The sequence below is a fragment of the Hemitrygon akajei genome, chromosome 11 (genome assembly GCF_048418815.1).
Source record: "Hemitrygon akajei chromosome 11, sHemAka1.3, whole genome shotgun sequence".
Taxonomy (NCBI): Eukaryota; Metazoa; Chordata; class Chondrichthyes; order Myliobatiformes; family Dasyatidae; genus Hemitrygon; species Hemitrygon akajei.
This window is the reverse complement of record NC_133134.1, coordinates 69,845,274-69,864,985: the sequence shown is the minus strand read 5'-3', so window position 1 is coordinate 69,864,985 and position 19,712 is coordinate 69,845,274. Positions and strand designations below refer to the sequence as shown.

The 19,712-nt window shown below is 45.0% G+C and overlaps 1 protein-coding gene across 3 annotated transcripts in view; it reads right to left on the bottom strand.

Annotated features, from left to right (window-relative positions):
• The window catches only part of grid2ipb (glutamate receptor, ionotropic, delta 2 (Grid2) interacting protein, b), a 241,121-nt gene that overhangs the window by 107,449 nt on the left and 113,960 nt on the right, over window positions 1-19,712 (bottom strand). For all 3 annotated transcript variants that reach the window (XM_073061062.1, XM_073061063.1, XM_073061064.1), the window contains 2 exons: window positions 14,640-14,734; window positions 12,631-12,814 (listed from right to left, as the gene is read on the bottom strand). In XM_073061062.1, coding sequence (XP_072917163.1) covers window positions 12,631-12,814; window positions 14,640-14,734 — 279 coding nt within the window. The remainder of the gene's footprint in view (window positions 1-12,630; window positions 12,815-14,639; window positions 14,735-19,712) is intronic.

Here is a 19,712-nt window from a genome sequence, read left to right as displayed (position 1 = left end):
GGCATTCTCCCTCTCCACCTGTCCATTTCCCTGGGGATTATAACTCGTGGTCTGACTAGTAGCAATGCCCCTAGCCAGCAGGTACTGGCGCAGCTCGTCACTCATAAAGGAGGACCCTCTATCACTGTGGATATAGCAGGGATATCCGAACAGAGTGAAGAGCTGGTGCAGGGCTTTTATGACGGACGTGGTAGTGGTGTCAGGGCAGGGGATGGCAAAGGGGAACCGCGAGTACTCGTCGATAATGTTGAGAAAATAGACATTGCGGTCGGTGGAGGGAAGGGGGCCCTTAAAGTCAACACTCAGTCGCTCAAAGGGGCGGGTGGCCTTGATAAGTTGCACCTTTTCAGGACAGTAGAAGTGTGGTTTGCACTCAGCGCAGACGTGGCAGTCCCTGGTCATCGTCCTGATGTCCTCAAGGGAGTTCGGCAGGTTCTGGGCTTTCACGAAATGGTAAAATCGGGTGACCCCCGGGTGGCAAAGATGTGCATGGAGGGCGTATAGCTGGTCAAGCACCGCCATGCACACGCTCCCCGGGATAGGGCATCAGAGGGCTCTTTGAGCCTTCCAGGCCAGTACAGGATATCATAGTTGTAGGTGGAGTTCTATTCTCCACCGCAAAATTTTATCATTTTTGATTTTGCCTCGCTGTTGGCTGCTGAACATGAATGCAACTGAGCGCTGGTTGGTCAGCAAGGTAAACCTTTTGCCAGCGAGATAGTGCCTCCAGTGCCTAATAGCTTCCACTATGGCCTGGGCTTCTTTCTCCACCGCGGAGTGCCGAATTTCAGAGCCTTGAAGGCTACGAGAAAAGAATGCTACTGGCCTGCCTGCCTGATTGAGGGTAGCAGCAAGCACAAAATCGGAGGCGTCACTCTCTACTTGGAAGGGAATGGTCTCATCCACCGCATGCATCGTTGCTTTGGCAATGTCCCCTTTAATGCAGCTTTAATGCAGCTTTAATGCAGCAGGCCTCGGCAGAGAGGGGAAAAGTGGTAGACTTGACCAGGGGGCGGGCCTTGTCTGCGTAATGGGGGACCCATTGGGCGTAATAGGAAAAGAAGCCCAGGCACCGTCTGAGGGCTTTGGGGGTGGTGGGAAGAGGGAGTTCTAACAGGGGGCGCATACGGTCGGGATCAGGGCCAATGACCCCGTTTTCCACGACATACCCAAGGATAGCCAGTCGGGTGGTTCCGAACACACACTTCTCCCTATTATAAGTAAGGTTCAGGGCTTTGGCCACTTGGAAAAATCGTTGGAGGTTGGCGTTGTGATCCGGCCAGTCGTGACCACAGATGGTGATGTTATCCAGATAGGGAAATGTGGCCTTCAGTTGGCACTGGTCCACCATCCGGTCCATTTCCCTCTGGAAAACCGAGACACCATTTGTGACACCGAATGGGACGCGCAGGAAGTGATAGAGCCTGCCACCCACCTCGAAGGCGGTGTAGGGGCGGTCCTCTGGGTGGATGGGGAGCTGGTGGTAAGCGGATTTCAGATCTATGGTCGAGTACACCTTGTACTGAGCTATCTGGTTGACCATATCCACGATGCGGGGTAGGGGGTACACGTCAAGCTGCGTGAACCTATTGATGGTCTGGCTATAGTCCACGACCATCCTATTTTTCTGCCCGGTCCGAACAACAACCACCTGGGCCCTCCAAGGGCTTGTGCTTGGCTCAATGATCCCCTCCCTGAGCAGCCGCTGCACCTCTGACTGAATGAAGGTCCTGTCCCCCGCGCTGTACCTCCTGCTTTTAGTTGCCACAGGTTTACAGTCGGGGGTCAGGTTGGCGAACAGTGGTGGGGGAGGGATCTTGAGGGTGGAGAGGCTGCAAGTGGTGTCAGTAAAGCAGCTGTTGGCATGGTGCTGGGTGGGATGTGTGGGTCGGTGTGTGTGTGTGGTCAGTAGCGGGGTATATGGCGAAGTCCCACAAAACTGAGGGTTCCTGACAGTGATTGGTGGGAGGGGCCCGTCATATGCCATAGTCACACTTTCAAGGTGGCTCTGGAAGTCCAGCCCCAATAGCACAGGGGCACACAGTTGAGGCATGACCAGTAGCGCAAAGTCTCGATATTCTGTGCCCTGCACCACCAATGTCGCTACACAACCCACCCGGATGTCTGTGGAATACGACCCAGAAGCCAAGGTGATCCTGTGACGTACCGGCCGTGTCACGAGTCCGCAGCGTTGCACTGTGTCCGGGTCAATAAAACTCTCAGTGCTGCCCATGTCAAACAGGCAGCTAGTCCTGTGCCCCTCCACCAGGATGTCTATCATTGACCTTGCAAGCTGGTGTGGGGTACTTTAGTTGAGGGTTACGGTGGCCAGAGTTGAACCGCCGTCTTGGTGCCTGGTAAGCACCAGTGGGTAGGGGGCGGGGCGAGGTGGCGCCGACAAAGATGGCCACCCCTATCCGGGCAGGCAAGATGGCGGCCCCCATGCCTCACATGCAGCGCTGCCTGACCCCGCTCGTGGTTCAGACTTACAGACCTTGGCGAAATGGCCCTTCTTCCCGCAGCTGGAACAGGTAGCTTCTCGGGCCGGGCAGCGTTTTTGGGGGTGCTTTTCGAGTCCACAGAAGTAACACTGCGCGGGCTTGCGACTGGCAGCAGCTGTGGTCAGGTTCAGGGAGTTTGTGGAATCGCGACTGGCAGCGGCGTTGGCAAATTCGCTCGCAGGAACCGGCGGCGACGGGGTCTGAGGTGTCCACGGAACTGGCGGGGGATAGCGCGGCTGGACAGCGTCAGCATTGTGCAGAGCAGCCTCCAGCGTGTCGGCCGTCTCGATCGCCGAGCGTAAGGTAAGATCGGCATTTTCCAGCAGCCGCTGGCGTACGTACACTGACCTGATCCCTGTAACAAAGCTGTCTCGTATGAGGAGCTCCGCATGCTGTTCTGCCATGAAAGTTTTGCAGTCACAAGTTCGGATGAGTGTCTGTAAGGCTCGGAGAGACTGGGTGCTCGACTCTGCAGGCCGCTGTCGTCGCGTAGCTAAGCAATGTCTTGCGTAGACGGTGTTCACCGGCCGCAGGTACTGTCTTTTGAGGGCGTCCAGTGGTAGGTCAACAGGTCCCTGATAAGTGAGTAAACTTTCAGGGTGACCCTCGAGAGGAGAATTCAGTGCATAACAGCGGGTTCAGTTGCACTAACTTCCTCCAAGTATGATTGGAAGCATGCAAGCCAGAGTTCAAAGGCAAGAGCTACTCCAGGGGCTTGGGGGTCCAAATCCAATCTTTCCGGACGTAAAATGCTTTCCATGTTTTAAAACTTCCCGTCAATAAAATTGATGCACCATCAATAACTCTCTCTGAGACGTAAAGGCGAGATATCAGCTTTTATTGACTGGAAGAAAGAACAAGCAGTAGTTGACCACCATACTACATCCTGGAGACTGAGGGCCGGGCTCAGATCACAATCGCCTTTATACCGGGGTCTGTGGGAGGAGCCACAGGAGCAGTCAGCAGGGGGCGTGTCCAGACAGGTATATGTAGTTCACCACATGTACATGACAAACACCATTGGACCCAGTACAGATCCCTGAGGCACACCACTAGTCACCGGCCTCCAACCTGACAAACAGTTATCCACCACTACTCTCTGGCATCTCCCATCCAGCCACTGTTGAATCCATTTTACTACTTCAATATTAACACCTAAAGATTGAACCTTCCTAACTAACCTTCCATGTGGAACCTTGTCAAAGGCCTTACTGAAGTCCATATAGACAACATCCACTGCTTTACCCTTGTCAACTTTCCTAGTAACCTCTTCAAAAAATTCAAGATTTGTCAAACATGACTTTCTACGCACAAATCCATGTTGACTATCCTGTCTATCCAGATAATTATATACACCATCTCTAAGAATACTTTCCATTAATTTATCCACCACCGACGTCAAACTTACAGGCCTATAATTGCTAAGTTTACTCTTAGAACCCTTTTTAAACAATGGAACAACATGAGCAATACGCCAATCCTCCAGCATCATTCCCATTTCTAATGACATTTAAAATATTTCTGTCAGAGCCCCTGCTATTTCTACACTAACCTCCCTCAAGGTCCTAGGGAATATCCTGTCAGGATCTAGAGATTTATCCACTTTTATATCCTTTAAAAGCACCAGTACTTCCTCCTCTTTAATTGTCATAGTTTCCATAACTACCCTACTTGTTTCCCTTACCTTACACAATTCAATATCCTTCTCCTTAGAAGAAAAGAAATTGTTCAAAATCTCCCCCATCTCTCTTGGCTCCACACATAGCTGTCCACTCTGATTCTCTAAGGGACAAATTTTATCCCTCACTATCCTTTTGCTATTATTATAACTGTAGAAACCCTTTGGGTTTATTTTCACCTTACTTGCCAAAGCAACCTCATATCTTCTTTCAGCTTTTCTAATTTCTTTCTTAAGATGCTTTTTACATTCTTTATATTCCTCGAGCACCCCATTTACTCCATGCTGCCTATATGTATTGTAGATCTCTCTCTTTTTCCGAATCAAGTTTCCAATATCCCTTGAAAACTGTGGCTCTCTCAAACTTTTAACCTTTCCTTTCAACCTAACAGGAACATAAAGATTCTGTACCCTCAGAATTTCACCTTTAAATGACCTCCATTTCTCTATTACATCTTTCCCATAAAATAAATTGTCCCAATCCACTCCTTCTAAATCCTTTCGCATCTCCTCAGCTTCCTGAATTTCTGTACACACAAAGCAAACACAGAAACTGACAGCTGTTCCCAGCAGTTCACAGCTCTCCTGTGTTGAAATCCCCACTAAACAATCCTGCCAAAGGAAACATAAAGTTCAACTGACTTCTTCTTCTTCGTCTGAATGGAGGGAGAACAGCTTTAAGCGCCATGAATGGTTGCATGACATTATATGCATGAATGTATGTTTGATCGGAAAGTTAGATATGTAGCACTTTGTCTGTGCTTCACAAATGAAATCTGACTTCTAGAAGAAAGGAATGTGACTTTCATTTACAATATGATATGACTGAGTACTTCAGTCCACATTATTTTTCTGTACTACAATTGTGGAATTCTAGTCCGGGATCTCAATCGCCATCCCAATATATACATCCACTCTTTCAGCTCCACACCCCTCTTGAAATACCAACATCCATGAGCTCTTGACCTCAAAATCTACTCATCATGGCCTTGCACCTTATTCTCTGCCTGCACTGCCCTTTTTCTGGAATACTATATTCTGCACTCTGTTTTTGCTTTTCCTTTGTACTACCTCGATGTACTGATATAATGAAATGGTCTATATGCAGTCGTCACTTTGTTAGATACTTACCAAATAAAGTGGCCACTGAGTGTATGTTAACACGAGGAAATCTGCAGATGCTGAAAATTCAAGCAACACACACAAAATGCTGGTGGAACGCATTCTGCTGCTGCGTTCCACCAGCATTTACTGAGTGTATATTCATGGTCTTCTGCTGATATAGCCCAGCCATTTCAAGGTTTGACATGTTGTACATCCAGAGATGTTCATCTCCTTACCACTGTTGTAACACATGGTTATTTGAGTTACTGTCACCTTGAACCAGTCTGCACATTCTCCTCTGACCACACTCACTACAAAGTGTTTTCACCAACAGAACTGCCACTCACCGCATGTCTTATTTCACACCATTCTCTGTAAACTGTAAAGACTGTTCTGCCTGAAAATCCCAGGAGATCAACAGTTTCCACAATACTCAAACTATCCCGTCTCGCAGCAACAATCATTTCACAGTCAAAGTTACTTAGATCATATTTCTTCCCATTCTGATATTTGGTCTGAAGCACTTGATCATATGCATTGAGTTCCTGCCACATTGTTTAGATGCATTGACTGTACATGGATGACATGCAAAACAAAGTTTTCACTGACCCTTGGTACATATAACAATAATGAACCGATTTACCAATTTATCCACACACTATTCTCCACTCTTCAACCTTCCAATTAACTGAGCTTCCAAATCCGAATTAACACAATCCTTATTCTATACCCCGCAATTTCCAAATTCCTCAGAAATCCTAATCCCTCACCTACAGCAAACCCTCAGTTATCCTTATCCCTAACGCTGAAACCCCAACCCAAACTCCTCGTGCTTGGGCTCAGTTGGCTCTATTTGTAATTCCTCAATCAACCCAAACACCCACCTATGAATTGGTCCAGGCCTCAGTCCTCAGTTGAGACCCCAATTCTTGCTTCCTCCTAATCACAACAGCTTAGATCACCAATCACCAATCAGTGCCAATCACCACTGCCCAACACCAGCCATCCCTGTCTCCTCCTCAAATGCTCGACTTGACAAGACCCTGGGAGACACAAGAAAGACTGCAGATACTGGAAATAAGGAATAACACAGCAGTCAGTCTCCATTTAACAACGAAGCTCGTACTAACCCAGCCCCAATGACACCTGGACCCAGCCCAATGCCAGTCTTCACAGAGGGTAAAACACAAAGCAAAGTGTGCTACTATAATTCATGCTGATCAAAGCCTTGGGGCTTTCGAAGTACTAAAGTTTGAAAATCAATTCCAATTTGAAAATTAATCCTGATAAAAGGTTTCAGAACTGAAACATTACCTCTGCTTCTGCAACACTCTCTGACCTGATAAGTGTCTCTGGCATTTTCTGTTTTATTACTTATGGATGAAAAAACAGGCCACACAATGATTCTGAAGTTCACTCTTCAGAGCGTACAGCTATTTCAATGTCAGATTTTTCACTCTTTTCAATAACATCTTTTTAAATCCATAGTGTTAATTTAGCAATTCATGACAAATTTTTCCAGGTCCTCCCCTGTGGTGTGCGAATATCATCAGCATTAATGAATACTTGCTTTCCATCATAACAACAGCAGCACTTTGCACACTGCATTGGTTGTGAAGAACTATGTAATGTTTCAAATAGTGATAGCAAGACAGTTTTTCCTACATCATTAATTCTGTGTACACTGCTTACTTGAGATAACTATGCTAATATGCTCAAGTATGTTGGGTAGCACGATAGCATAGTAGTTAGAGTAACGCTATACAGGGCCAGCTGAAAGATCAGGGCTCAATTCACCCACTATCTGTAAGAAGTTTGTACATTCACCCCATGACCACATGGGTTTCCTCCCACATTCCATGAACATTCTGTTCGGGTTAGTGAATTGTGGGCATGCTATATTGGCTCTGAAAGCATGAGCCCAGCAAAATCCTCACAGATTTGATTTGATGCAAATAACGCATTTCACTTTATGTTTTGATGTACATATGGTCAATAAAGCTTATCATATCTTAAGTGAAAAAACAGATAAATCAGTGCATATTTGATAAGATGGCACAAGATCGTACAGTATTCAAGTGCTTACAAAATATCTGCACAGATTTCAATAACTGCATGCAGAGTAAGTCTTCTTAAAGGATGGATTCAAATAGCCAGAAAATTATAAACAATGACAAACAAATTCACTGTCCTTAGTGGAAGCAAGAGAAGAAGAGCTGAGTTTTCACTTAGGTGTGCACTGAAGATTGAAAAGGCAGTGCTTCATGGCAGTTTTTGGGATTTGACTGAGCCCCATCAGTAAGCAGGATGGGTGAATAAAAATAAGCAGTGGGAGCACAGCGGCCATTGTTGTGTAGACCAGTGTTAGAAATGATAGATAGGAGCTACAGGGAGGGAGTAAACCCCTAGGTTGCAGGAGGCAGGTGACTGTCAAAAGAATGAAGAGAAATGGGCAGCCAGTGTAAAGTACCCCTGAGGCTGTTCCCTTCAATAATAAGTATACCACTTTGGGTACTGTTGAAGGGGTTGATCTACTGGGGGTGGGGGAGCTGCAGCAATTGAGTCTGTTGCTGTGGCTCAGAAGAGAACAGAGGTGAAGAGAAGATAGGAGATTGATAGGAGATTCCAAAGTCATTGGAATAAAGACTAGGTTTTGTTGGTGTGATACAGACACCTGGATGTCATGTTGCCTCCCATATGCCAGGGCCGGGGATGTCTCGGATAAGGTCCATGGCATTATAAAGGGGGAGGGTGAGCAGCCAGAAGCCTTGGTACATATTGGCTTAAATAATGTAGGGAGGAAAAGTGAGCAGATCCTGAAGGGATTTCGGTAGAAAGATGAAAAACAGGCCCTCCAGGGCAAGAATAAGATCATTTGGTAGATGACTATATGGATGAGTAACTGGTGCAGGGGGCAGGGTTTCAGATTTATGGACCACTGTGATCCTTTCTGGGGAAGCTACGACCTGTACAAAAGGGACGGATTACACCTAAACGCGAGGGCATCTAAAACCTTTGCAAAAAGGTTTGCTAGAACTGTTCAGGAAGGTTTAAACTAATTTCTCAGGGGATGGGAAACAAAGTAACTGTGCTGAGGGTGGAGTAGTTGGCTTACAAACAGTGGCAGCGTGTGGTGAGACTGCTCGCAAGGAGAGACTGATGATAGGGCAAAATTGCCATATCAACAGGATGAGCTGCAATGTAAGAGATGGACAAAATCAAAAATGGTGAACACAGGACTGAAGGTGTTATATTTGAATGTACACAGTATACAGAACAAGGTAGATGAATTTGTACACAGTCATATCTGAATTGTGGCTGAAAGATTCTAGGTGGGAGCTTAACACTCAGGGATACATATTGTATCTAAAGGACAGGCAGGTAGGCAGAGCAGGTGACATGGCTCTAGTGGTAAAAATATGAAATCAACTCATTAGAAAGAAGTGACAGGATCAGGTGTTCAATCATTGAGGATAGAGCTAAAGAACTGCAAGGATAAAAAGACCCTGAAGGGAGTTATATACCCAAACAGTAGAAAAGATGTGGGCTACAAATTGCAACGGGAAATAGAAAATACATATCATAAGGGTGATGCTACAATAATCATGGGGATTTCAATATGCGGGTGGATTGGGAAAATCAGGTTGGTGCTAGATCCCAAGAGGGGGATTTTCCAGAATACTTATGAGATGGCTTTTTAGAGCAGCTAGTATTTGAGCCTACTGGGGGATCAGTTATTCTAGATCGTGTGTTGTGCAATGAACTGGAATTGATTGAAAAGGTAAAAGAACCCTTACTGACCATTGATCATAATATAATCAAATTCACCCTGCAATTTGAGAAGGTGAAGCTAAAGTCAGATGTATCAATATTACAGTGGAGTAAAGGGAATTACAGAAGCATGAGAGAGCAATTAGTCAGAATTGTTTGGAAAAGAACACTAGCAGGGATGATGGCATAGCAGCAATGGGCTGGAATTTCTGGAAGCAATTCGGAAGGCATAGGATAAATACATCCCAAAGAGCAAGAATTATTCTAAAGACAACCATGGCTAACAATGGAAGTCAAAGCCAACATAAAACCCAAAAAGAGGGCATATAATAGAACAACAATTAATGGGAAGTTAAAGGATTGGGAAGCTTTTAAGGTTAATGGAAGGCAACTAAAAAGTCATAAAGAAGGAAAAGATGGAATATGAAGGCAAGCTAACCAATAATATTAAAGAGGACACCAAAAATTTCTTCAGATATAAAGTGTAAAAGAAAGGTGAGAGTAGATATTGGACCTCTGGAACCTGATGCTGGAGAGGCAATAATGAGGGAGCAAGGAAATAACATACTGTAGCCACGCACAACGCGCTACTAAAGAAACACACGGAGCCAGAGAGAGCTGAACTCAGAATGCCTTTACTGATTCAAAATTGCGCGCTTAAATCTCCCCTCCCATGGGCCCCTGCAACCTACAGCTAAGGGAAGTGATGTCAGACTGTCCCCGGAAGGTCCGCCCCGAGCGGGTAGATCCAAACGCGCTACTGCGTGTCTGCCCGCGGCTCCTGATGGCAGTTCGAATCCCGCGTGTGCAGGCCGCCACACCACAAAATTAATGAGTATTTTGCATCAGTCTTCACTGTGGAAGGCACTAGCAGTGTGCCAGAAATACAAGACTGTCAGGAGGCAGAAGTGTGTGAAGTTGCCATTACTAGGGAGAAGATTCTTGGGAAACTGGAAGATCTGAAGATAGATAAGTCACATGGAACAGATGGTCTACACCCCAGGGTTCTGAAAGAGGTGGCTGAAGTAACTGTGGAGGCATTAGTAATAATCTTTCAAGAATCAATTGATTCTGGAATGGTTCCAGAAGACTGGAAATTTGCAAATGGCACTCCACTCTTCATGAAGGGAGAGAGGCAGGAGAAAGGAGACTATAGGCCAGTTAGTTTGACCTCAGGGGTAGGGAAGATACTGCAGTCAATTGTTAAGGATGTGGTTTTGGGGTACTTGAAGGCATATAATAAAATAGGCCATAGTCATCATGGTTTAACAGAAAATCTTGGCTGAAAAACCTGTTGGAATTGCTTGATAGACAAAGGGGAATTGGTGAATGTTGTGTAATTGGATTTTCAGAAGGCCTTTGACAAGGTGCCATACAGAAGGCTGCTCAACAAGTGAAGAGCCCATGGTATTACAGGAAATATACTATCATGGATAAAAAAATTGGCTAATTGGCAGGAAGCAAAGAATGGGAATAAGGGGAGCTGCCAGTGACTAGTGATGTTTCACAGGGTCTGTGTTGGGACCGATTCTTTTTATGTTATATGTCAATGATTTGGATGATGAAATTGATGGCTTTGTGACAAAGTTTACAGACTATACAAAGATAGGTTGAGAGGCAGGTAGTTTTGAAGAAGCAGAGAGGCTACAGAAGGGCTTATAATTAGAGAAAAGCAGATCCCTGGAAGCATCAAAAGAGGAGGTTGAAAGATATCTCAGAACCACCCACACTGATGAGCAAAAAGATGAACCGATACTTGTCCCAGCTGACATCCCACCAATCTCACCCCCACAACATCTATTTAACATCAGCCCTCCCAAGCTGAGTGAGGTAAAAAAGGCAGTGAAGAAGGTAAGATCTGCATCAGTGCCAAGCCTTAACGGTGTTCCGTATTGTGTTTACAAGAACACCCCAGATGTTCTGAGGTTCCTCTGGAGAAACATGAGGGTTGCGTGAGAAAAGCAAGTTATCCCCAAAGCCTGGACAAGAGTGGGGGGAGTTCTCTCTCTTTTGTTTTTATGCTGCTTTTGACTTCCCTAGTCATCCATGGTTGCTTCATCCTCTCTTTAGAATGCTTCTTCTTCTTTGGGATGTATCTATCCTGTGTCTTCCAAAATAGGACCCCTATTACCCAGAACATGCCTTGCTTTCATTGCTACCATCAGGAAGGAAGTACAGATGCCTGAAGCCATGCACTCAATGATTCAGGAACAGCTTCTTCCCCTCTGATATCCAATTCTGAATGAACATTCAACTCATAAATACTGCCTCATTCCCTTTTTATTTTTCTTTTGCACAATTTATTTAACTGTTGTATGTGTATGGATATGGATACACTTATATTTATTCACTATTATTGTATATTGCATTGCTGCCGCAAAAACAGCAAATTTCACAACACATGCCAGTGATATTGAACCTGATTTGATTCTGCCACGCACTCCTCTGCCAAATCACCCTATTCTTACCATCAATAGCACATGATACAGGCAATCCAGAGATTACTATCCTTGAGGTCCTGCTTTTCAGCTTTATACCCAAATCCTTACATTATCGCTACAGGATCTCAATTACCTATGTCATCGGTACCAACATGTACCATGACTTCTGGCTGTTCACCTTTTTAATGCTGTGGATCCAACCCAAAATTTCCCAGACCCAGCTCTTTCACATCCACAGAATCTCCTGTCTGCTTCTCTGTTATCTATCACTATTGATTTCCTTTCTGAACCACAGACATATATCTAAGACAAAGATACAGACATAGACAGGAAGGACATAATGTCAAAGCTTTCTCAACCAGAGGTCACTGCTGGTTCACAATAAACTCAAATTCACAAGCTCTGCCCAGGCCAAATTTGCTGCAGCAGCAACAGTAGGCAATAGCTAAGTGCCCACCTTATAAAGTTGCATGTCAAGGTTCAGACAACTGTCAAATAGAGGGGGGAGAGAGGAGAAAGATAGCGGAGATAGAGGGGAGAAAGAGGAGGGGAGGGAGGAGGGGAGAGAATTTTCTAGCCAATGATGACCACTGTCAGCTCACTGCAAAAAGCTAAGTGTCCACCTTACAGAGTTGCATGACAAGATTCAACCAATTGTCAAATAAGAGAAGGAAAGAAGTTAAAGTTGGAGACAAAGAGATGAAGGGAAAGAGAGAGAGACAGGGGTAGGGAGGGAGAGTAGGAGGGGGTAGAGGAAGGAAGGGGTAGAGGGGGAGAGAGGGAGAAGGAGAAACAAGTTTGGCTGACAATAAATCCTGCCCAGAGTATACCCATGCCATGCTCTGCCACTTATTTTTGACATCTTGGTAATATTATAATGTGGAAACATAACAAAATGTGGCAACAGATCTCTACAGGGGTCCAAGGTTTGCCAGGCAGTTTATTGTAGGACCCACTGTGTGGAGGTGGATTTTGTGTATACTTCAGACCAGATGAGCCTCTGCCACTACAAGGAGAGGCTTTTCCTTTGTTCTCCCCCTGCAAGTGCTGAGCTATTGATCACATGGGATAGCACTGAGCCTTAATCAGATTAAGTCCTGTTGTAAATGAGTGCACACATTCAGATGGCACCTACCTGTGCTGGAAGAAGCATTCAAGAGCCTTGCAGACACTGTAGCGTTCCTGCTGTGTCAGGAGGTGCTCCAGTTGCTGGCTGAAGGTTCTTCCTTGGAACTTAATACTGCATGGCAGGATTTCAGTCACCCATTGCAGCGAAGTCAATGATGAAGCATATGATTGATTGTCCACAGGCTCTGACTCTTGAGAAATACATCAGGGGGAAGAGAAAGGGAACAAAATAGATATATATATATTTAGTCACACCACACAGATAGAAATAAAAGCACAGACATATGTACATATATTTAAATGGGCTCTCAGGCAGAGGCAGGTACAGATGCCTAAGTACACAAATTGCTGAGGTTCAGTTGACAGTGCTTTTGCTTCCAAGATAGACGGTAGGTGGTTCGACTCTCTTTCCAGAGGATTGAGCACAAAAATCCAGATGGGTATTCCTGGGGATTTCTAAAGTACAATGCAAGCTGGACAAGATGTTAAATTGAGGCCAGATGCATATAAACTAATCCATTCCTTATATTCTGATATGAGGAGTGGGCTTAACCTGAGAGTCCTCGCATTCACATCTCACAGATTTCTTAAACAGTATGCTGTAATCATCACATGGTTGTCCATGGGAGCTTGCTGTGCATAAACTAACAATAATTGCAACAGTGACTTATCTTCAAGAGTGTATCTTTCACTGTAAACACCGTGGAAAGTAATTCAGGCTGCCTGATCCATTACAAAACTAAAGGGTTAGGTTGTGGAGAATAAACTATTCCACAGTAGAGTACATTTTCAGAAGCATTTATATAAGCTTCAGAACATACACCTTTATAGTTCCAGTGAGAACAAAAGTTTTGACAATGTGGTCTAATACCTCTGTGGGATAAATATGATTCCACTTGTCCATTTAGGTATTTCAGATAATATTTAAATAAAAGTGAATCTCCTTCTACCTTAGGCCACAAACTTATCAATCACCCCGATGAGTTATTAACTTCAAACTTTCTGCATAATCACTCAAAGAGTTGACCTGCCTGTGCATGTAGTGGGAGCTCTATAACTCATCTCCTTCTATCTTAGGCCATGAACTTATCAATCACCCCTGGTGTGAACACTTTCTGGAGGTCCAAGATCCCTGGACTAAGTGTGTAAATGTAGGAGGGGACTATGTTGAAAAATAAAGGTGCTAGGTTTTCTAAAATTGACTCCTTCTACCTTGGGCCACGAACTTATCCATCACCTCTCATATTAAGGGCACAGTGAATAAAGGTGTGGACTATTTTCTAAATGGGGAGAAAATTCAAAAATCAAAGATGCAAAGAGACTTGAGAGTCCTTGTGTAAGATTCCCTAACTTGCAGGTTGAACCAGTGGTAAGGAAGACAAATGCAATATTAACATTCATTTGCAAAGGACTAGAATATTAGAGCAAGGATGCTTTATAAGGCATTGGTCAGATCACACTTGAAGTATTGTGTGCAGTTCTATAAGAAAAGACGTGCTGGTATTGGAGCAGGTCTAGAGGAGGTTCAGGGGAATGATTCTGGCATTGAAAGGGGAGCTTTTGATATCGCTGGGCCTGTACTTGCTGGAGTTTAAGATGAGAGGGAATCTCACTGTAACCTATCAAATATTGAAAGGCCTAGAGACAGTAGATGTGGAACAGATTTTTCCTATAGTGGGGGAGTCTAGGGCCAGAGCACTATCTAAAATTAGAGGGACATCCATTTAAAAGAGATGAGGAGGAATTTAATTAGCCAGAGGGTAGTGAATCTGTGGAATTCATTGCCACAAATGGCTGTGGATGCCAAATCATTGCATATATTTAAAGCAGAGGTCGATAGGCTCTTGATTGGTCAGGGCTTGAAAGGTTATGGGCAGAAGGCAGGAGAATGAGGTTGAGAAATAATAAATCAGCCATACACAGCAGACTCGATGGGACACCATGCCAAATATGATGGCATGTAGAAATGAAACAGAATTACATCCAACCATACTGTCTAAGAGCAGCTCCACTTACCGAGAGGGAAATTAAAGGGCCCATCTTCCACCACCAGAGTGGGCATGGCTCCGCTGCCCTGTAACATGGCCACCACCTTCTCATGGGAACAGTTTCTGAAACATACATAAACAAATGTGCTTACTAGATAAACACAAGCAAATCTGCAGATGCTGGAAATTCAAGCAACGCACACAAAATGCTGGCGGAATGCAGCAGACCAGGCAGCATCTATAGGAAGTACAGTCAATGTTTTGGGCCGAGACCCTTCGTCAGGACTAACTGAAAGAAAAGATAGTAAGAGATATGAAAGTGGGAGGGAGAGGGGGAAATCCGAAATGATAAGGGCTGAAGAAATTATAGATGGGGAGCAGTGAGAGAGGGTTTCACTGAACTCCCGTCGAAGAGAAGATTTAAACTTCTTATGGGAGAGGCTTCGCAGTAGTGAATTTAAAAACGCAAACACGAGGAAATTTGCAGATTCTGGAAATTCAAGCAACACACACAAAATGCTGGAGGAACGCAACAGGCCAGGCAGCATCTATAGGAAGAAGTTACTATCTTTTCTTTCAGTTAGTCCTGACGAAGGGTCTCGGCCTGAAACATCAACTGTACTTATTCCTATAGATGCTGCCTGGCCTGCTGCGTTCAATCAGCATTTTGTGTGTGTTGCTTACTAGGTAAGCACACTTTTGCTCAGACCATGGGCATAGTGGGTCAAAGAGCCTTTTTCTGTGTTACACGACTTTCATGATAATGATCGCAAGATCCAAAAGCTGAACAATAAGCCTCTTTACCTTGATAGGTTCAATCCTGTTTAGGTTTCCCATTGTATCTCATCTACCAACCTCAAGCAGAGAAGCTCTCTTAGGGTTATTTTTAGAAATATCGCACTGCCACAGTTAGAGGTGCTCTTTTAAACAGGCTGCAAAATTTATAAATCTCACACAAAATGTACCTTGGATAAAAACATCTCTATCTATCTAGCATGTACTGCTTCTGCTAAGAATGTGCTTAGAGGTGCAAATATGATTCAATCCTTACTTTTGACTAGAAATTGGATTCCTCCATTTTTGAGAGGACTAAAAGATTGCTGCATCTAGTGCTGAATTTGGATCTTTCCAAAAAAATGTAGAACTTAGTCAAAAAATGTTCAGAAGAATATTATGGTGGCTTATCAGCAGGTGAAAATGCTAAAGTGGGGCCAGTATGGTTCTCATGAGACCATGCTCAGTTGAATATAACCATTGGCACGTTGCTGTGTGGCATTCACAACAGGATATCTGCCCTTAAGGGTGCACTCCCCATGGCACATTAGTCAATGGTTTCTTACATTTATAGGGAGTAGTAATCCCCAAGATGCCAACTTATCCTCATTAAAACAAAAACAAATTGTCCCATTAGCTAACGTTTATAACTGGGAAAATGTTGGAACCCATTATTAAGGGCAATGCACATATAGAACATACACAATCCTGATACAATCAAGAAGAGTTTATGTGATTCTACAGAAAGAGACAATTTGACATTTATTACAGTTCTTTGATGATGTAACAAACAAGATGGATAAAGGGTTAACAATAGATCAAATAATTTTGATATCCAGAAAGCATTTAATTAGGAGCCAAATACAAGTAAGGTCACTTCATAAGGTATCAGTTCAATATGTTGGAGGTTATACAGTATGCTAGAATCCAAGAATAAACTGGCTAACAAACAGATGGATGAATCATTTCAGGTTGACTAGCTGTAACTTAAAGGTTGCCACAGGAATCAGTATTGGGGGTTCAACTATTTACAGAAAATATTAGTGATTTAGATTAAGTAACCAGACATATTGTATTGAACTTTTCTAATCATGCCAAGACAGAACAAAATACAAGCTATGAGGAAAACTGGCAAAACCCTAATCAACCTTACAGTTTAGCAACACTAAAAACTTTACACTTATCACTTTACACTAAAATACTTTTTCTTTGTTTTAATTTTTTTGTAAAATTGTGTTTAATGTATGTTTTCTTACAAATGCTATTTATATGATGCTAAGTTTTGCAAAACTGCTGCGGAGCTTAGGAGGAATGATGGCGTCTAACTGCGACTCTTTTGCTTACATCTTCAGAAACAGCTCTATTTCTACCTTAATATCTTTATTTTTCCCTTTCAGGGTTCTTTTGAAGACCCTGACCTGGAGTTACGTGCAGGCTTTGGATATTTGGAGGAATGGGACCCGTTCTCAGGGCTCCATGACTGGCCGCTATTCGACATGCCAAGGGTTTGATCTGAGAACCTCAATCGTGTTCAGAAGCCTAAGATCTCAGGGCTCTGGAGACGGTTGGATCGAGGGTCGGTGTCACCACAGGAAATTCGTGTGTTGTCAGAGAGACCAGAAAATCTTGGGCCGAGGTCTTTGCAATCTTCGGACACAGAGCTTGAAAAAACCACGAAACGGACTTTTAACGTCGTAAGCCAGCAGGTTGATGTTATGTCTCCTGCTTGCTATGAAAATGGGGGAAACTTCTCTCTTCCTTGCCAGGGAGAGAGAGAACCTGTGGGTTGTTGAATTTCGGATGAAATGCGAAGCTTTTGGGGTAACTTTGGCCTGTGTCTTTGCTATCGGTCGGTAGCGGGTGCACTTGTTTTGCGGGGGAAGGGGGATTGTTGCTTGTTGCCGCTTACACGCGGGAAGGAGGGGAGGTGGGGGGGACTTTGGGGTTCTCACGTTTAAATGTTATTCATTCACTGAGGCACTTCTCTGTTTTTGCGGATGTTTGTAAAGAAAAGGCATTTCAGGATGTATATTGTATACATTTCTTTGACATTAAATTTGACATTTGAACGTTTGAAATAAGTTTTTCATTACATGGGATGATAGATATGGTAGGGGTAAAATCTAGGCATGTCTGTTTGTGGACTGCCTTGCCACTGGGCTTGAAGATACCAAAGGAAACTTTGGTAACAGTATCTGTCTCCACTAAATGGATGTCCTTCAATTCTGAGTCTGTGCCCTCTAGTCCTAAACTCCCCCCACGATAGGAAATATCCACATGATCCAAACATTTCAATATTTAGTAAGTTTCAAGAGATTCCCCCTCCATATTCTTCTATAGCAGGCAGTGGAGTAAGTCGCCATTTTTCGGGAGAAAATTCAGATTTTTTTTTTAAACTGCTTGGGATAAAAGAGGCACGACTGCGCAGGTGTGTGAGCTCAGAGCGCAGGAAATGATCACCACCATATCCAGCAGGCAGCGTCAGAGCGGGCAGCGGAGTGAGAGGGCTTTGGCTGAACGGGCTTAGGCGGAAACGGGAACAGGCTTCCTGTGACCATTAAGTCTTATAGTAAAGGGGTAAATTACAGGTTTATTTATTTAGTAATAACAGTAGCATTAGAAGTATGCATCTAGGATTAGTGTTGTGCTTGGAATGTCAGATGTGGGGACCCTGGGAGACTCCCAGCCTCCCCAGGGATTACACCTGTACCAGGAGCATTGAGATGAAGCTCCTTAAGGACCGTGTTCGGGATCTGGAGCTGCAACTTGATGACCTTCAGCTAATTAGGGAAAGTGAGGAGGTGATTGATAATACCTGTAGAGAGACAGTGGACAGCACCTCTGTGACAGTCCCCCTCAGAAATCGATATATCATTTTAGATACTGTTGGAGCGGTTTACCTGACAGAGGAAGACCACAGCGAACGGGACTCTGGTACTCTCCCCAGTGCCGTGATCAAGAGAGCAAGGAGAAATGCAGTAGTTATAGGGGATTCCATCGTGAGGGGAACAGACAAGAGATTCTGCGAGCCGGCCAAAGATACCCGGATGGTGTGTTGCCTCCCTGGTGCCAGGGTACAGGATGTTGCAAGGACGTGCGGTGGAACAAACCCAAGTGCTGAACACGGGCGCGGAGGCCGAGTCGGGAGGCGTTGCCACCGTAGCGAGCATGGGAAGGGTTCCAAGGGAGTCTTTGCCCAGAGTCTTGGTTCTAGTAGATAATTCAGGAACAAGGTTAGACTTAGAACGGATAGTCCTCAGTCCCATGGAATGAGGTTACTCCTACACTAGTCGACCAATGAACTGGCACCTTCTAGTTGTGGTCACAGGATTCTTGTACTGCCTTGGTTGATGGGATGCAGGTGTTTGTGGTCGTTGAAGCCGGGGAATGACTGGGAACTAATCGAGGTGGTTAAGGCCCAATTCCTGAGGAAGATAGCCAGGTGCCAGAAGGGACCATGACAGTAACCCCCCCCCCCCAATGGGAGCCTCCCAGCAATCCTCCAGGCCTGCCTGGGTGGTCCTGATGAAAGTCCTGGATGAGGGAAGGGTCTAGGATGAAGGAGTGGGGGGACCCAGGAATGCTCTTCAGGACCATACCCTTCCCAATCCACCAGGTATTGGAGACCCCTGCCCCGACAGTGCACATCCAGTAGTCGTCAGATGATGTATGCCAGATGGTTGTCGATGAGACAGGCAGGTGGGGGCGTCTCAGCTGGGGGGCACAAGGGGCTGATGGAAATTGGCTTTATCTGACACACATGAAAAGTTGGGTGAATGTGCATGGACTCTGGCAGCTTTAAGCGGACCGCTGTGGGATTGATAACCCTTTCAACCTTGAATGGTCCCAGAAAGCGAGGGGCGAGTTTTCTCTGTTCGTTCTTGAGCGGGATGTCCCTGGAGGAAAGCCACACCATCTGCCCCGGTTGGTACTCCGGCGCCGGAGTCCGGTGTCGGTCGGCTGTCTTCTTATTCCAATTTGTTGATCTGAGTAGGGCCGTGCGTGTTTCCTCCCAAACCTTACAGCACCAATCAATATGGTCCCGAACCAACGATACTACAATCTCCTCTTCCTGCGTGGGGAACAGCGGGGGTTGGTACCCCAGGGAACACTCGAATGGAGACCTCCCAATGGCAGAGCTCACCAGAGAGTTGTGGGCGTACTCAACCCACGGGAGGTGGTCGCTCCAGGTCGACGGGTTGTTTGCCGTTACATAACATAGCATCGCCTCCGGGTCTTGGTTGATCCGTTCCGTCTGCCCGTTCGTCTGGGGTGGAAGCTGGATGACAGGCTGACCGATGCACCCAAGGCTTGACAGAAGGCTTTC